The sequence below is a fragment of the Odontesthes bonariensis genome, chromosome 1 (assembly GCF_027942865.1).
Source record: "Odontesthes bonariensis isolate fOdoBon6 chromosome 1, fOdoBon6.hap1, whole genome shotgun sequence".
NCBI classification, from domain to species: Eukaryota; Metazoa; Chordata; class Actinopteri; order Atheriniformes; family Atherinopsidae; genus Odontesthes; species Odontesthes bonariensis.
The window spans coordinates 26694991-26712684 of NC_134506.1; the positions used below are offsets into that span (position 1 = coordinate 26694991).

The 17694-nt window shown below is 38.3% G+C and overlaps 1 protein-coding gene across 1 annotated transcript in view; it reads right to left on the bottom strand.

The window, feature by feature from the left end:
• The window catches only part of LOC142378168 (CUB and sushi domain-containing protein 1-like), a 445101-nt gene that overhangs the window by 178298 nt on the left and 249109 nt on the right, over positions 1 to 17694 (bottom strand). The window contains exons 6-8 of the mRNA XM_075462406.1: positions 14620 to 14732; positions 12541 to 12618; positions 1452 to 1533 (exon numbers count right to left, since the gene is read on the bottom strand). Coding sequence (XP_075318521.1) covers positions 1452 to 1533; positions 12541 to 12618; positions 14620 to 14732 — 273 coding nt within the window. The remainder of the gene's footprint in view (positions 1 to 1451; positions 1534 to 12540; positions 12619 to 14619; positions 14733 to 17694) is intronic.

A 17694-nucleotide genomic window follows, 5' to 3' on the forward strand; every position in this document is an offset into this window, starting at 1 on the left:
CAGTTCTTAACCAAATAAGATAGTTGTACACATTGACAAGGACGTCTATCAGTGGATGACTAATTTATTCTCATTATGAGATAATGAAGAAGTTTTTCATTAGGCTTTTGAATTGGTGTCCCGATTTTCTCGCTAATAATGAAATAAGAACATGCTTGCATAGTTAGTTAAAATCATAACTACATCCAAAAGGACGTCATTTTGCGAGGAGAAAGAGTAGTTTTGATGCATCATGCTTTAGTTACTGCATGTAACGGTAATAAGTTTATTAGCTTTAACAAACACAAAATTATTTTTCTGTCAGCTCCCCGTCAGCAGGGTTCTCTGATCTTGTGACTTCAGACCAACACTCCCACTGTACCACCACACTCTGCGGTATGGTCTGTTTATATTAGCTGCTCGCACTGCTTGAAAGCCCAGCGCCAACAGTGAAAAAAGAAATCAGTGATTCTCATCTGAATCTCCCACGGAAGTTCCAGACTTTATGCTGTTATGAGCAGAATCATGCGGTGCGCAGTTGCTGAGGGATAACAGACTCGACCCCTTAACAAAACTAAAAAAAAAAGAAGTTATTTTCATTACATGTAACAGAGAAAAGGAATCTTCCACCTCTGACCGCAGATACCCCCCCCCCACAGCTGGATACAGATTTAAAAGACTGCAAATTTGACTATTTGACTATAGTTTTGCTTTCTTTTTTTCCTTCAGCTAGTCACATAAAGTGCTTCACATTGAGGTAGCCAGTCCTGTAAAGGTCTCCATTGATTTTTTTTTTTATGATGATGGATACACCACAAAACACTTAAGTCATTGTGAAACTTGAGACAGGACTTTTCCTACTTAATGGACAAATTCTTGGACCATAAATGGGACTGGCACTTGCTCTCAACTTAGGAGTTGACTGAGAAGGAGAAAAATGAAAATTAAAGCTGACTGTTACTAAAGAGATAACTTATGCTCTTAAGTGGGCTCAAAGTGTCAATGTCACCAATCAGAGTTATAGAACCGATGTGCTTCAGAGCCATCGGATCCACGCTAAACACTATGTTCACTCTTACCACCTAGCGACAATTGTGAATTGCGTGTTAGACACACAAGTAAAGCCAAAGCAGGTCTGGGCAGGAGGAGGAAAACTAACCCATCTAAATGTGACAGTACGCTGCAGAAGGAGTGTGTTTTTCAGAATACAATGTGTTTTTTGTGCAGAATAGTGATAGACTCTGAAAGATACCTCTCCAAAGTAACCTGACAACAGCCAATATAGTCAAACATATAGATTGAAACAGCATAGTATACTCTTATCCTCACATTTCATTGATGTGAGTACCTGTGCCACATTAGCAAATGAATCTATTGCAGCAAAATACCGAAGATGTGAATGATGTCCAAGACATGACTGAGAGTGACAACGGGCAGCTGAGTCAGAAAAGCAAAATACAAAATGAACTTACTGGAAAGCAGAACCCATCCTTTTGCCGTTTTCAGGAACTCCAGGATCTGGACAAACATCTCCAGCCAGACCACTTTGACTCACTAAGAATAAGAAGAGGAAGGAAAATCATCACAAACTGTCTTCCTTGAGGTGATGAATGCATATTTGTTTTACAAGATCAATCAGCATTTTAAAGGCATGTTTATCATATATATGACTTTCCCATGGGTCGGATTTTGAACATAAAATAAACATTTCTCAAATTATCCCCAATTGACTTGATAAGTCAACATATCGACAAAATTCTGGAAACCAATACATCTTTATCACAGTAGACAGATAGGGAGCATGCACCTTACCAAGATCATGGATGCAAAATAGCTAAATGGATCTGAGACAAGTTTAAACCAGTGTTTTACTGATGATAACAAGGAGGTCACATGGAGCACCTGAAAATGTGAAATCTTGGCCAGTACACAAAAATGTGGCAGACACCGCTTTAAAAAAAACTTCAAACTTCAAAATTGGACCGTGGCTTCCTTTTATTGGTACTTCATAAAAAAGCAGGACCATAATTTGAAACCTTGTAGCTAAAGGAAGGCCTGCAAAGCTTGAGTTAGCATTCACTTGAATTAGTGTTAACCAGTTTATGAAAAACAGTCACTTAAGTTGAGAAAACATTTTTTTTTTGTCATATAGAGAATAAATAGCTTTAATTATCCAAATCCCATAGTAATGTTTTGTGAGGCGTTTTGGGACTGTACTCACAGGTTTTACAGCCCCAAATGTTTTATGACCAGACCCGGGTATCACGAGACATGAAATATTGAAAACAGACCCACTGTATAAACCCACATAATATGCAACATTTTATAACACGTTTGCTCAAAAGGTAGGTTATTTCATACAAACTGCGTATACTTCACACAACCTGGAACTGCAGACTGCTTGTAAAAGGCGTGCAAATGCTTTGTACAACGCAACAGGGGGTGAAGGAGAAGTGGATTGAAAGTTTTTCAAAGGCGAGGAGGTGCAGGTGAGGCTGGAGGAGTTGGAGAAGAATTTGTCTCTCGTTGCTGCTGCTTCATCTACAAGTTCAGGTTGGTGAAAAAGAGGGGAAATTATCTAATGAATTCAATTTATTCAGCTAATCCAGCTCAGCTCAAGGTTCTGAAACTTTTTTTCAGAAAAAGCACATCATTTATTTCAAATTATTATAGTTAGACTTTATCTCAACCTGGAAAATTATGCTTATTTTAAAGCACACTAATGTTCAAATTGCCCACTTGGTTGAGCCCGAGTATGAAATAAATCAATAAATAGATCAATAAAGAATAAGACAGAATAAGCATGAGAACAAAAACTTCAATTTTGATTGCTGGAGGGTTTGAGAGAGAGAGAGAGAGGAGGAGGAGCAGAGGAGATGAAGGGTGCAACAGACAGATGGGACGCCACAAGAGAAGAGGCGGATCATACATGAACTACTGTTGATGTTGGTTGATTTTAAACTGATAGTCCTGACTGCCTACACCCAAGTAAGAGACTTGACAAGTGATTATGCTTGCATGAGTGTGATGTCAAAACAGAGCTGTGACACCTGCCGACGCTAAAAGCACCATAGACACACTGCAGTCTTCCTCTCAAACTGTAGATGTCCCTACTAAAAAGAAAAGACATACTAAATAGCAGGAATAGTGCTGTAACAAGTCATAATAATTCCATGACTGATGAACTAACATAACTAAGTATGAAGAGAATCGCACGGTCGTTCAACCCAGTCTTTGTCACTCCAAGCTGAACTCATGTGGCAGCCGCGTAAAAGTTTTGTTCCCAACTTCCTTATATTCTTTACAAAGCTAAACTGAAGTTAAGAGATCCCACCCATTTCATTTAAGCACATCACTGAACAGAACTCTAACCTTCACTGAGTCACTGAGGTTTTGGAAAGTTTTCTCTCAGCAAATAAAGACGAAAGAATGTGTGGAGTAGAAAATGTGGACTAAGCCTGCTTTTCTTCAAGTCCAAAACTTAGATGTGATTTTGAAACTTTGTAATCTCATTGGAACATTTTGAGCTTCTAAACCACAACTTTGCTTCGTTTTAGATGTTCAGATAACATTTGGTGAAGATCATTTAGAAAACACAAGACAAGCTTATCGTGTTTTCACATTAAACTTGCATTGATATTCTATTATTTATATAAACCACCAAATTTAAATTATGTTCCCTAGTGCACCTATATGTAACACTGTGCTTCAACAATGGTTCCTTTCATGCATAATTAAGATGCATTCAAATGCACTCTATACAGTGTATGCAGCTCTGTTTTCTCTAGAGTCACTCACAATTATCACGTCCGAGACGTGGGGTTTAGTGTGTTTCCCGGGGACACTTTGAAAAGTGCAGGGGATTGAACTATTGATCTCATGCATGGAAAATGACTACTCTGCCATTTCTCTACCACAGTTTGAGGGTTTTAAGTAATTTTAATGCTATTTTTTGCTCATTTTTGCGCAATTAAAAAAAATTTAAACAGGAAAAAAAAAACTGTTTAATTCCAAAAGAAATAAAAAAAGGTTTTGCATAAAACCGAAATGACAGGACGACTGCGTCAAGCGATGTGTGCAGAGATTTAATGTAGAGAGATGTCCTCACTTCTCACTATCCAACATATAATTCACCTCCTAAATCATCTTTCTGCATAATATCGGCACAGACGCAAAACACATGACAAATTTTGTCCATCTTATATTCCGGATATTGCATTGGTTTTAGACCGGCTGGTAGCATCTGCGTTATGCCTAAATTCTAATGTAAATGTAAATGAGCCCCGACAATATAACGGAAACCAGTTTACACCAGTTCTGTCATAATGGATCTCTGTGGATGAATAATGATGGTTAGAATGACACAGAAATGAAGGGACAGAATATATGAAGTGCAGAGGAATGAATGGGAGAAGATTGAAAAGAGAGCACAGAAGTACAAAAAAAAAGGAAACAGAAGCATCCTGCAGCGGTTTAGATATGACCTCGAGAAAGAGCTATATCTGACCTCCTCGGGCTTCTGTTTTTTCTTTCTGCCCGTCCTTTCCTGTGTGTTTCTCCCTTGCTCCTCTCCACTCACACCCCCTTTCAACTTTTGCATTCTCAGTGCGCTCAGCCTGCTTTTTCCTCTCACTCACATTAGCTGAAATTTACAAAGGGATGCCGAAGTTTTGTGCTTCCTAGCATGAAAGATGGATGAATGATTTGCTGCATTTGTGTGATTGCATTTGGTGTGTGCTGTGGGGTTTGTGAGTGTACAGACACCGTGTGCATGTTTGTGTGAGATATGATGCAAACAGAACAAGCTGTCTTCGGGCTCTGCTGTGTTTTTGATGTTCTATCCAAAAATCATCACACAAACACTTTCACGATCTATCATTGCGCTCTCTCTCACCCATGTTCAAATGGCATTCATTGGCATCAAACACAAAGGTTCATATTGCAGAAACAAATCCAGCTCATGCAAACAACATGAGATTGTTGCAGGAAAAAAAAAAGATGACAAATATGACTACTGGGCTGATGTCAGAAATCCTCACGCCGACTTAATCTCGTATTTGCACTTAAAAGACTATTCAACCTTTAAACACAAGCTTCTGATACATAACATCATTTCCATATCATCAAAGTGTTCAGCAAATGTTTTATCAGTAAAAGTTGACTTTTTAGGTATTTGGAAGAACAGATTAATTCTCTCATTGGCAAACATTTATATTGACTTTCATCTTATCAAATGTAATTTCTGAAAAAAAACTATTCAGTTACAAAGATTTGCCCCATGATCAGGCAAAATATCTTTTTTAATTTCATTATTGAACATATCTTTTGCTCCAGGTTTGTCAGAAATGTCGATTAACATATTTGAATATATATACATGTGGTTTATAAGCTACTATTTGTGTGAATAATTATCATAAAAGACTAAATATATCAAAAAATACATATGTATTCTTAACTCACGTGGTCTGATCAGTTAAAAGTGCGTCAAATCAGTAATATATAATGACCAGCACTATTATAGGCCTTTCAAAATTATTCAGCGACTAGTCTTTCCTTTCAGTCGATCCATAAAAAACGTCAACTTCTTGATGTATTCATGATCAACTTTCCCTAAAGCAACAATCATACCCTCCCAAATGCTGCTCTCTCCTGTAAATCTCAGCTTTCAGAAGGACCCTCCAGTTCCTTGGGGTTTAATTCAGGCTATTACTCATATTCTGATTGGATTTTTCTATATAAAGATCGTAGTTTTTTTGAATGCTGCCGATTTCTTGGACCAAAATTTGAGTGTCTGCATGCAAGAAAGTTTCGGCAAGTGTTGGAGTTAATTTCCAGTCCATTTTCAACTTGCCAAAATCCAACCAGCTGTGATGGTGATGGTGTCTGGTGTCTATTAGTGAGCCAACCACGAGCTAATTTCATCTTTCCAGGCTTTTCTAATGGCACAGTCTTGACTCCTCAACACGTGTCAGCATCGTGTTCAGTAATCATGTTTTAGTCTTTTACCCAAACAGAGCAGAAAAATGTTCTTCTGATCACTCTGGTTTGGTTGCTGTATCAAAATAAGGTGGAAGATAATCTGTTTGCTGCTTCATGCTCATTTTTCTCAAGTCGTTTCGAGCTAATATGCATCTTTTCCTCACCACAATTTTGTTGCAACCCTGTTAAAGAACTCCAACAAGATGTTTGTTTTGCAAAAGTTGCATCTCAAGATTAAATTAAATCCTAAATAACATAAAGGGATCTGAAGCAATGTGAGTTACAGCATCTTGCCCATGATACAAGTGGACTGGGGAATTAGCAATCCAATTAGCAAATTTCAAAAAGGTGGATGACTTCTCTAATCCTGAAGTGATTAAGCCACAAAAAGTAAGTAAAGTAAGTCCTATGAGCTGAATTACAATACTGCATGTCTCCAGGAATTCAGTAGTCATGGTCCACTTTAAGCTCACTGTAGGTAAAGTGTGGTGGATATTTGATACACAAAGAGAGATTGTGCATGCCTGTCATAGCAATAGAATCTAAGTACATTTACATTTACCATATCAAAAGCCCTTTTAGCTATGTGCCCTACATTTTAGCACTTTATTGTATTGTTAAGAGCAATGATATTCACTTTAGTTTACATATAGATTTAGCAGCCACGAAAAGATTTCTGAATGGACCTAGACACAAGCCCGGGGTATCCAGTTGTAAGCCTGTTTGAATTGAATGGAAACACTCGTTGATAGAAAGACAAACTGCCACAAAGGGACAACAAATATGAGAATATCAACCAAAATAGACTTGATTCCAACAAAAAGACAGCATGAAAAGAAGTTGAAAAATGTCCACAAATAGATTAACACCAAAAAAACAGATTGGAAAAAAAAAGGCAGAAGAGTCAGAGAGATAATCTTATTTTGGTAAGTTTATAAGAGAAATCAGGCTGAAAAATAATCTTGAGTAAGCCTAAAAAGCTGCCATTCATCACATATGGGTAATATGAGTGTCTCTGGGTTATCTCTACATTAAAACTCAAAAAACATTGACATGACATTAAAAAATAATCACTTTATCAATATCTCATGGACTTGGTCTTGAGGCAGAGAATGTAAATTGTAAAAGTAAAGGATGTGTTTGTGTCAAAGCCTGAACAAGACATGATCTGGCAAAATGGATAGTTGCTGTGCATGTGATACTCGGCAGAGATTCACACATGGAGCCTTGCACTAAGATAACCATGTTTTTCCTGAGTTTTCTTTCTGCGGTTGACCTAATCCTCCCTAGCTTGCTATCGCAATTCATAGTCATACACATAAGGAAGAAATTGACTGCAAAATCCCACAAATTAAAAATAACACCGATATTAAATTATACCAAAAGCAACAGAGCCGTAAAACTTTCTGCAAAGATGAAACAACACAAACAAAGTGACAGAAGAAATCTGCTCGTTGAATTGTAAAACTAAGAGTTTCTCTTGTTTTAACATCATCACAATCAGTCCTGCAGCTTGCTAACTGTGCCAAGACACAATGATCAAAAAAAGAAAACTATTCCAGTAATGGAAGTGGTGTTGCTAGGCTGTTTTAAGGACATCCAAATTTTTAAGGAAGCATGGAAAGCAAAGGCTTTGGTTATTCCACCCAAAAAAGCATAAAAAATTGTTATTGCTGCAGCCAATGTAATTTCTTAACCAAGCTAGATTAGATGTTAGAGGAAGACTAATGACCTATGAGCTCCGGCCATCATAAATGCACAAGACAAACGCGGAATTATATTTTCATGTAAGAAAAAGTTGTACGCCACGGGTGTTCATGCTATTCTTGTATGGTTTTTTTTGTTGTAATAAGCATAAACTGCTTAAAAGACAAGATGTTGTCGTGGTTCATGTTGTCCATTAAAAGCAAAAATAATCCTGGTTCAAATCTTGGCCGGGGCTTTCTTCTCGCTGTGCCTGTGTACTTTTTCTTCCTCCCACCATCCAAAACATGCACATGTCGGTTAATTAGTTATTCTAAAGTGACTGGCGGTGTCGGCTTGTGTGATATTTTGTCTCTGTTTTGGCTCCCTGATTGATCGGTGACCAGGATGTAACACGCTTCCCGCCCTCTGACAGTTGTAAAAGCTCCAGCCTCCCTACAACTCTGAACAAGATGAAGCAAATAGGGAAAAGGAAGGAATGTTGTAAAGCAAGGGACATCGATCCTGCTGACACAATTTGTCTGCCTGCATAGAAGTGCAGGCTTTAGTGATGATAATCAGTTTATTACATAGACCACCGCTACGGGCAGTCATTTAAATCAGTGTGGGAAAGGAAAAAAAAAGACTCTTAAAAACACATAAATCTTTCATATTGACGGCAAAGTTGAACTTTTTTTTTTCTTCTGCTGCTACTTTTATTGTCTTTTCTTGACAATTTATTGAGTTACAAGCTGTGTTTTAAACTGGCTAGGAAAAACTAAATATATATGAAGGCATGTAGCTAAAATATTGTGGTCATACCAACTTACAGGTGAGTCGCTTGGAAAATTAAATAATAAGTTAAAAGGAGGGAAACAGGGGGGTGTATGTTGGCGTGTGTGTGTGATCAGCTGACGTGTTTCAAGTAAGAGCTTTTGATGTGCTCTTCGGGTGCCTGCTGAATAAAGACAGAAATGTGTGAAGAGCAGTTAGATCATATATTCTCTTGATGCCCTCTGCATCTTATCCGCCCTGATTTCTCGCTCCTCAACAGATTCTTGTGCTGAAAGGTCAATCCACCCCAGAGCTGAAGTTTACAGTTGTCTATTTATAGCAGCATCTTCTAAATTAAAGGCTATGAAGCTGAGTACGATTCAAACACAGCTTTACTGTTATATTCTCACGCCAAAAGACTGCATGACTGTGAGCTTCTACCAAAACCATTTGGCGGTGGAGTTGTTCCATTTTCAATTTTAGGTTTCAAGAGGTTTCCTCGCTTGAGTAGACTGCAGCGCAGCGTCACACTGCCTGACAATCCTGAAGAAAACACTGATTATAAGTCACACTCTCCCAGTGATGATTCATTATAGTTCTAGGTCATTGTCTAGGGAGTAAAACTCCTTAATCACAATCTCTCAGCCTCTCTATAATTATGTCACATCATCAGAAGTGAGCTAATGTCTCTGTGAGAGAAAGGAAGTACAGAACGATGTGTTTTCAATTGAACTACTTTATATTACTATACATACCTCTTACTGTATAGCTTTCTTATTCAATGATTCTGTTGTCTACAGTGTTGTGTAGGGTTTCCGATCTATAAGCCTGTGTGAGAATTATTCTTAAATAGGCAATTTTTCAAACTTATATAAATGTATTCTCATATGTGTATGCCCATTAGACTGTGCCTTAATATGGACAAGAGGCTGTTACAGATAGTCTTTGAGATTATGATTCATAAGCACTCCATTCTCTAGACAGATAAAACTCATTACCATCAGTCTTTGGTTCTTTATAATGATTATATATTGCACAAAGTCGTTACAATCCCTCCAATAGAACCATCATATAACCACTGGGACTTACGCAGTGCAAAGAGGGGTCGTTCAAAGACTGTTCCAGGACCAAAAGTTGACCTTGACGTTCCTTTGCCTTCTATGTTTTAATGGTGCCAGCCTCATGGCATATGTTCAGGTAACCTCACTGCACTAACACTGAGAACCTACAGTTTAAGGTCCACGTGACAAAAATGCCAACATGTTTTCAATGAGCATTGGTCCCACAATAAATTAAAAAAAACTCAATTTATCATGTTTGCCAAAAGCTTAACAGCTCCTTGGACTATTCAGTTCACAACCATCATCCTCCTGCTTTGGCTCCACATAATGGTTATATAAGAAAGCACAAAAGTGATTTCAAAGGTGGGATGGGGTTTCAAGCATGCCTGCATTACCAATGGTAATTATGTTATTTTATTTTATAGAAGTAAATGTGCAGTAAGATCCGGGCCAGTGGGTGTTTTACAACTCATGAGGTGAGTTCACTTACGGCAACTAAATCCAACTGCTTTTAGAGTCTGAAGCTTTTTTTCGACGCTAGCACAAGAGTAAATCAAGAGAGAATCAGGTCCAAACACATGTTTATATACACAGCAATATTTACAATTTTAAGCTGATTAAAACCTGACTCTGTAAATAGCATTTTGCAATGAACATAACACAAATACGGGCACATTTGGAGTAATGTACAATGGAATTAAGCTATGAGGGATACAACAGTCTCTATCGACTTAGGCAGACAGGTACACACACACCTTAATCGCACATTTGCGGTACGTCTCCGCCGAGTTTTCCCAGCACCTTACTGCACACATTCTGCTTTATAAAACATGCTCTAAGCTCCAGAGTTGGCAGATTTACTCATTATTATCAACCTGGGGCTTGTTTTTTTTAAGAACACCCTTGCTTGTTTTGGACTTGTTTTCACAGATTGAGCTGTTTGAGCCTGTCTCAAGATCTGGCAACACTGCTTAGGACTGGGTTCAATGCAAAACATGAAGACTGCAGGAAATAGAGGGCACACTTCTGGTATGAGGCAGTAACCCAAGTAGGCTAATGTACTGTGCTTTGAGGGGTAGATAGGGCAATGCTACTTAGACTTTGAATGGGCACACACAGTGCAAATGTGTAGTGGGACATAATGTGGGTGTGGAATACTAATCAGACTATGCCCTATAACAAGTAAACAACAACATGAATGGAGTATCCTATCTGTAACTCATGTAACATCGTAATTGGAATATTGTCTTAATCAAATGAAGGTGGATAGTCGCAGTTTGCCCTCCTTCCAAGATGCAAAACCGTTTGAACTCAAGTCTGAACTCAGCAAATTGACTTTGGACAGTTATTCTACGTGGAAAGAGTTCTTTGTGGATTACCATGTGTGCGTGCGTATGTGCAGGTAGATCAGAATTCTACACCACATCATTGATAAATGTAATATACTCAGTTGCCCGGGGGAGTGATCACATACTCATACCCACGCTCAAGCACACACTGAGCAAACCGGTACACATTTTTATAGGAGTAAATAATGAAGAGACACATCGGCACATATGATTTCTCTTACAAAAAACACACAAAAAACATTGAACTTATGTTGATTGCAGTTGCGGATGCTTTGCTGAGCGTGTAAACCAGTCAAATTATTGATGAGGATTTTTTTTCACGAAGTTCCATTAAATGCTAAGGAATGGATGAGGAATGAGTTGGAGCCTCTGAGATAATTAAAAGCCTTCATCGCACGATTTGAGCACATCTTCGTGCTGCTAAGAAATATGTCTGCCATCAGAGACTGTTCAGCTATCATAATTCCATCATCTATGATTCACTACGTGTAATTCATACAAACAATTTCAGTTTGGTAGAGTTTTCTTCCTAACCCAAAATGACATGCTGCATATGCATTACTGAGCAATATTCTGTATGTGTGATATGGGAAAGCAGTAAGCACTCAGAAATTGTTACAAACAATAGCCATGTGGAAAGATGCTCAGAAAATGCTGTAGCCATACAAAACTTAAAGTCACACTTCATCATTTTATAGTTTCCTCATTATCGATCCCTATTCGATGGTGCAATCTCACAGGGGGGCTGTTACTGGTTTACACATCAATGACTGCTGGCTCTTTCTGAATTCTTGGAGACTTTTCAGTTTTGTCCACAAAGCACCACAACATCAGAAAGAAGGAAAGAAAGAAAAAGGGTCTGAAAGGATAATCCAAAGGCTTTAAGCTTCAATTGGAGGAAACAACAGTGACAGCCATCTGGGAGTGAACCACCAAGGTGCATTGATCAGCTGTCGCTGAAACTTTTTCCTGACACCAGCACAGACTGGTGCACAGTGTGCGACACCAAAAGGCTCGAAAATTACTTAAAAGTTCAAAGTGAAAAAATAACTAATAAATTATAACAGAAGAAAAAAAAAAAGGTTGGGATCATTTATTTTACTATCCAAATATATATTTGTTTACATGATGTATAGGGGTAAAAATCCTGATTGGAAAATGTCATTAAACCTCACGACACCACAAATTCACCCTGATGAGCTGTGGAAGAACTGAGACTGACGTTTGGAAAAAACTGCACCGAGCTAAAGCAAGTTACCGTGACTTACGCAAGGTAATTTATGCACTGATTCATTAACAATATACTAAAACGGCATGTGGTAGATTCAGTTAAAGCAAGACTATGTAACATTTCTACCTTAAAATAACAGCTTTTATGGGCTGGAGTTAAATCAATGAATTGTAGAAATAGTTTGAGGAGGTTAGAATCTATTAAGAGGGAAAAGAAAAAGAAAAAGAAAAGACACATTTTTCAGCCACCACAAAAAGGAGAAAAAGAAAATGGTTGTAACTCTCGTCTCCGAGAAGGTCAACCTCACTGAAAAATAGATAAGATCTCTGATCGTGCCACATCAAAGATGAATGCACCACACGTGTCTTTGTGTACACATATAATGTGCCCGCATGTGCTCAGAGGTGCTTCGGCTTCAGTTTGAAATATCTAAATGCCACATGCTAACTATTTAGCCACAAAAAGCAAGCTGAAGTGTACTTACAGACAGCATTTTTGTGACTGGAGTCTTTACTGGGCATCATCTTTACCCCTCTGGACTTCAACTCGATTGCTTTCTTCACTGCAGAGATGAGAAGAGAGAGAGGTTATTCATTTAATTATAAATCATACTTTATTAAAATTTAATTGCCTTTTTATTTTCAAAGGGTGACTTCTATTGCATGCCACATATGCATGTAATGTAGCTTTTTAATCCCCTTCCTACAACAAACATACAACAGCAGCAAATGTTTTTAATTCATCTAGGAAAAAGGGAGAAGCAATTAAACAACACAGAAAAGTGGCTACAAGAGAGGAGAAAAGGGGAGAGGACCAATAGAGAGAGGCAACATTAAAATTTATTCCATCTATTTTATACTAAGTGGCACTGCTGCAGAGGATAAAAGAAAAAAAAATCTGTGCTACCACCACACTACAGTCCACTGAGAGACAGACTCGGCATGAAAAACACATCTACCTCGCTCTCCTACACACACACACACACAGAAAAAAAGAGGCACCAGTGGCAAAAGCAACAGACCAATAACAGAAATGGACACCACAAAAAGATGTCAAATACGCAGAAAGAGAAACAGGATTTAGATCATCATGTATTGTGGTATGAGAAGCTAACTAAATGTGAGAAACTAACATACACTGTGGAATACTTATGCCATGAAACATGTCCATAGATGACATAAAAGACACAGAAGGTCAGCTCAAGTGATTTAAAACTTCTGCCATCCTAAACAGTCCTCTTTCCATTGCAGTATAGAAATATATACAGTAAATTAAAATGACCGCAAGTCTTACTCTGTTCATACTTCACATGTTAGGATTAGTTTGTAAGTGTGTCAAATGGAGGATTTAAAAAAAAAAAATCCCCTACAAATAATTGCTAACATATTCCTATGGCAAAGCACAAATACATATTTCCCCAAACAAGTTGGAGAGCCGTATTAATTGTCATTAAAAACAGGACACGATGACACTGTGAGATTCACAGGTTTATATGAGGCTGGATAAGTACACATACATAGGTGGTGCAGTATAGTGTTTGTCTTATCGTGTCATTCTTGTACAAGGAATTCCCTGAATGAGTTCAACACATTGTCGTACAATATGTGACACGGGGGGGGGGGGGGGACGACAATTATCCGTTCAGTATTACAACCCAATGAAGTGCAAATCATTTCAACCCTACTTTAAGTTGAAAATAGCGCACAAATCATGTTGCTAAAATTGAAAATATTTGCTTATTTTGAATTTTATGAAACACTAAAGAATGTTTTGATAGGGACAACAAAAGACAAAAAAAGTCCCTGGTGGAACGAGAAAGGAAGTCAATTGGCAACAGGAAAGTGATTTGACTGTTTACAAAAGCAGCTCACAGACACCTCTGAGTCTTTCAAAAGAAAAAGTGGTGAAGGCTATACCACTTGGTGAAAGACTGTTGGCAAATAATTCCACAACTTAAGAGCAGCCTTTCTCACAGCAAAACATTTAAAGCACTTGATTTTATCATGGGTGCGGCGCTCAACACTCTAAATAAATAAAATCTGTATACAAGAGGCAAGGCATAAAACCGGTATTTAAACGTTGTGATCATCAGGCCTTCAAAGATGCAAGACACAACTCTACAGTGGAAATTGATAGCATGGGCTCAGGAACATGTCTGAAAACCACTGTCAATTAACACAGTTCAGCCCTGCATCCACACACTTCAAACAAAACGACATCTAGAGACATTGCTGTCGCCTCTGAGTTGATTCAAATGGATTGAGGTAAAGTGGAAAACTGTCCTGTTAATCAATTTGAAATTAATTTTGGAAATAAAGGGATCTATGTCCTCCGGGCTGAAGAGGAAAGAGAGGGGGCATTTTTCATGTTGACATCGTAGAGTTTAAGCCCAATATCAGTAATGGTATGTCAGTGCATTACTGCAGAAGGCATGGGCAACTTCAGAGAAGGCACGGTTAATGCAGTAAAGCAGCTTTTGTGCAACACATAGTACCATCTACTTATCTTTTTTTCATGGCGGCCAAAAACAGACAGGAAAGAAACCAGACAGGGTATAGCATACCTTGATACTGAGCGCTGAATCCTTTTCTTCTATGATTGCTGTCTGAGGTGAAGTGTATCCGAAGCCAATTCTTATTTGAAATCACTGGTGAGGGTACAGTTGTTCCTGTCAACCTGGAGGTAGACAAACAAACAAACAAACAAACAAAAAAAGCCTTTATAAAACAAAAAACAAAAAACAAACAGATGTCGATGAAAGCATAGCCAAATATTTCATTCATAATTGTCGGGAGTTAATAATCTTTCCGGAACTCTTTTTATTTTTTTTTATTTGTTTTGCTGTAATTGTTTTGATCCCCACCTATTCCCACTGTACTTTTGATGACAACACGAGAAAAACAGCTATGATAGAAAAGACATGATGCAACGAGACTTTAGCTGATGCTGTTGCAAAGAAAGAAATGCAGCTGAGCGCAGGGAGAACGATAGAGGGAAGTGCTGCCGTCTAATTATGGATTGCAACAACTGCAGCAAGATTGACAACTGCTATGAGAAATCTTGTTTAATTACCCTTCACAAACAGCTGTGAATACAGTGTAAAACAGAAATTTGAATTACTTCGTTTGAGGGCGTGTTTATCTATTTATTCATTCCTAAAAATATTTCATTTGAACTAAGGTATTGCCCATTTGGGGGGAGTGTCAGCGGCCACAGACTTTGTTGTTACAATTTGACAGCATGGGCTCAGGAACACCCTCCCAAAATGGCTCACAAATACACATCCATCTGTTAGAAAAGCATAATCTTGACATGAACTTAGAGGCACGGGTTTGAAAAGATCACAGACATGGGGATTCACTTCATGTGCAAAGTTAATACTAACTTGCTAACTAACAGAAACTGCCTTGCAGTGGATGTTTCTCTTTAATTCACCACTGTCTGCGTGGTGAAACATACGTTATGAATGCTATTCTTCTGATAACAGTGCTGATATTTCATTGCTTTAGTTCCAGTGGGCTGGGTAGATCCTTGTGGTGACACAGATGCCATTTACCGATGCTCCCTAAAGACTTCACATTCAGGCAATCGTTGGCTGTGAAAGTGTAACAGTGAACAACTTTTTCGTGAAACAACGAGAACCGCTCTTATGACCGTCTTCAAGCTCAACGCTGCTCCTCGTCTTGTTCTCAGCAAATACACACGTCAAGTGTAGAGCGGATCGGATAAACAGCTGATTTGAAAAGTGAATAACACTTGCAAACAGTGTACACAGGACACATAAATTGATGAAATTATTGTTATTAGTAGGATGCTTTTTTTGCAGTTTGAACATAATCAAAGAATGATAACCATCATGATCGTCATCATAATAACTCAGAATAACTGTAAAGATGTCCAAATAATGATAAAATTGTTGGCGTCATTAAGAATAAGTTGTTTAGTTCTGATCATTTATTATATCTCAAATCAATATAAAGAAGAATTTCTAAAATACCGACTTACAAGGTAGGGGGGGGGGGTAGTAAAGCTGAGGAGGAGAATAGAGACAGTAAAGTAAGGGAGAGAAGTCCACATATTAAAAACCCTCCTCTTAAGCATCATCACAAAGATGATAAGTTGGTAGTCTTTTTTAAGTCTTACATCAGCTTTAGCCTCTCTCTCTTTTTGCTACCAACGGCATCGGAAGTAGTAGTTAGGGAAAAATAACAGGAGTGGGGAAAATGGTGTGCAAAGAGGAAAAGAGGAAATGATGTAAGAGACTGCCTGGAAGCAGCTGTTTGACTGTTCTCCTAACTCCCACGAAGCTGCCGTAGCTGTCCTTTAATAATGCTGCAAGTATGCCGAGGAGAAATAAAATACATGGAGGGAGGAGAAACACGCAAAAGTGAACAAGAACAACAACAAAACGGAAGAGGTAAAAAACATTTGAGAGAGATGTTAAGGGGTATTTTGGGAGGCAATGCATTCTGTCACTGTGAATGAAGCTGAGGTATAAAGGTATAAAAATAAAAAGTATGAAAAAGGAGACAAAGAGTACTGCCAACATATCCGACCAAAGGAAATGAAAGTCAGATATTTGAGATGTTAAAGGAGGGCGACAGGCTAAAACCAGCGGTGACATATGGGTCAGTCCTTCTGTAAGTAGTATGATTCTGACATTTTACTTGATCTAATATTGAACTGGAAACTGTTGCAAGCTGCAAAGGATTGAATGACACAGCGTGGGCTGTGTAAACAGAGGGTGAATGAGGAGACTCGTAGGGGAATCGTTGGATGGACACTGGTAAGGTGTCACTGCTCTGCCCTTTCCCCTATGCTAAGCTGGTGGCCTAGTGCACTATTCTCTTGTTAGCAATCTGCTTTGGATGCCTACTCGACCAATGTTGTAAATGTCTGCTGAGATGGTCTGTGTCAGTGACCACGGAGGGTATCATCTACAGAAAGGGTTTTTTGGTACGGGCTGTCCAATATTTCTAAATTTCTGTCAATTTTTCCCCTTGTGATATTGAACTGTGTGAGTTTTTATCCAAGCTACAATTAAAGAGCCAATACATGACCTTATAAAAACCACTGGGTGTCACAATTGAGCACATGAGTTCAGTTCTAAACCAATGTGGGACCAAAGTTGAGCAGAAGAACAGTAGACTCTTGTTTTATTCTAAAGTTTTGGTTTATTCTACTGTAAGAAATATGGAAGTTAAAATTGAACCCACACTGCTTTGCAAGATCTCGCATGCAGAGCCAAGACTAGCTGCCACAACTCAGAGGGAGAGTGACTTCCTTGAGGCAATAATATTATTACACTGCAGTGGCAATACATAATAAATAGCCGTTTGCTGCAATATTTAAACTCAAAATATCACATTTTTAACATTCCAATCAAGCTAGGAGAGGAAGGTGTTCCTGAACAAGCTGTCTGGGTTAAAAAAGGAAAAGTTTTTCAGGGATGTTTTCAAAAACAACTATTCACAAGATCAAACAGCTGGCTGTTACAAGATGATACACTCTAAGACTAAAGACGGTCCAAGTGTGAACAAAGCAGGGAACAAAAATTTATGCAGCTTGAATACTATAGCTGTTACTCAAACACAGAGAAGGAAGCAGAATTTAGATGATACAGTTTTCTGACATTGAC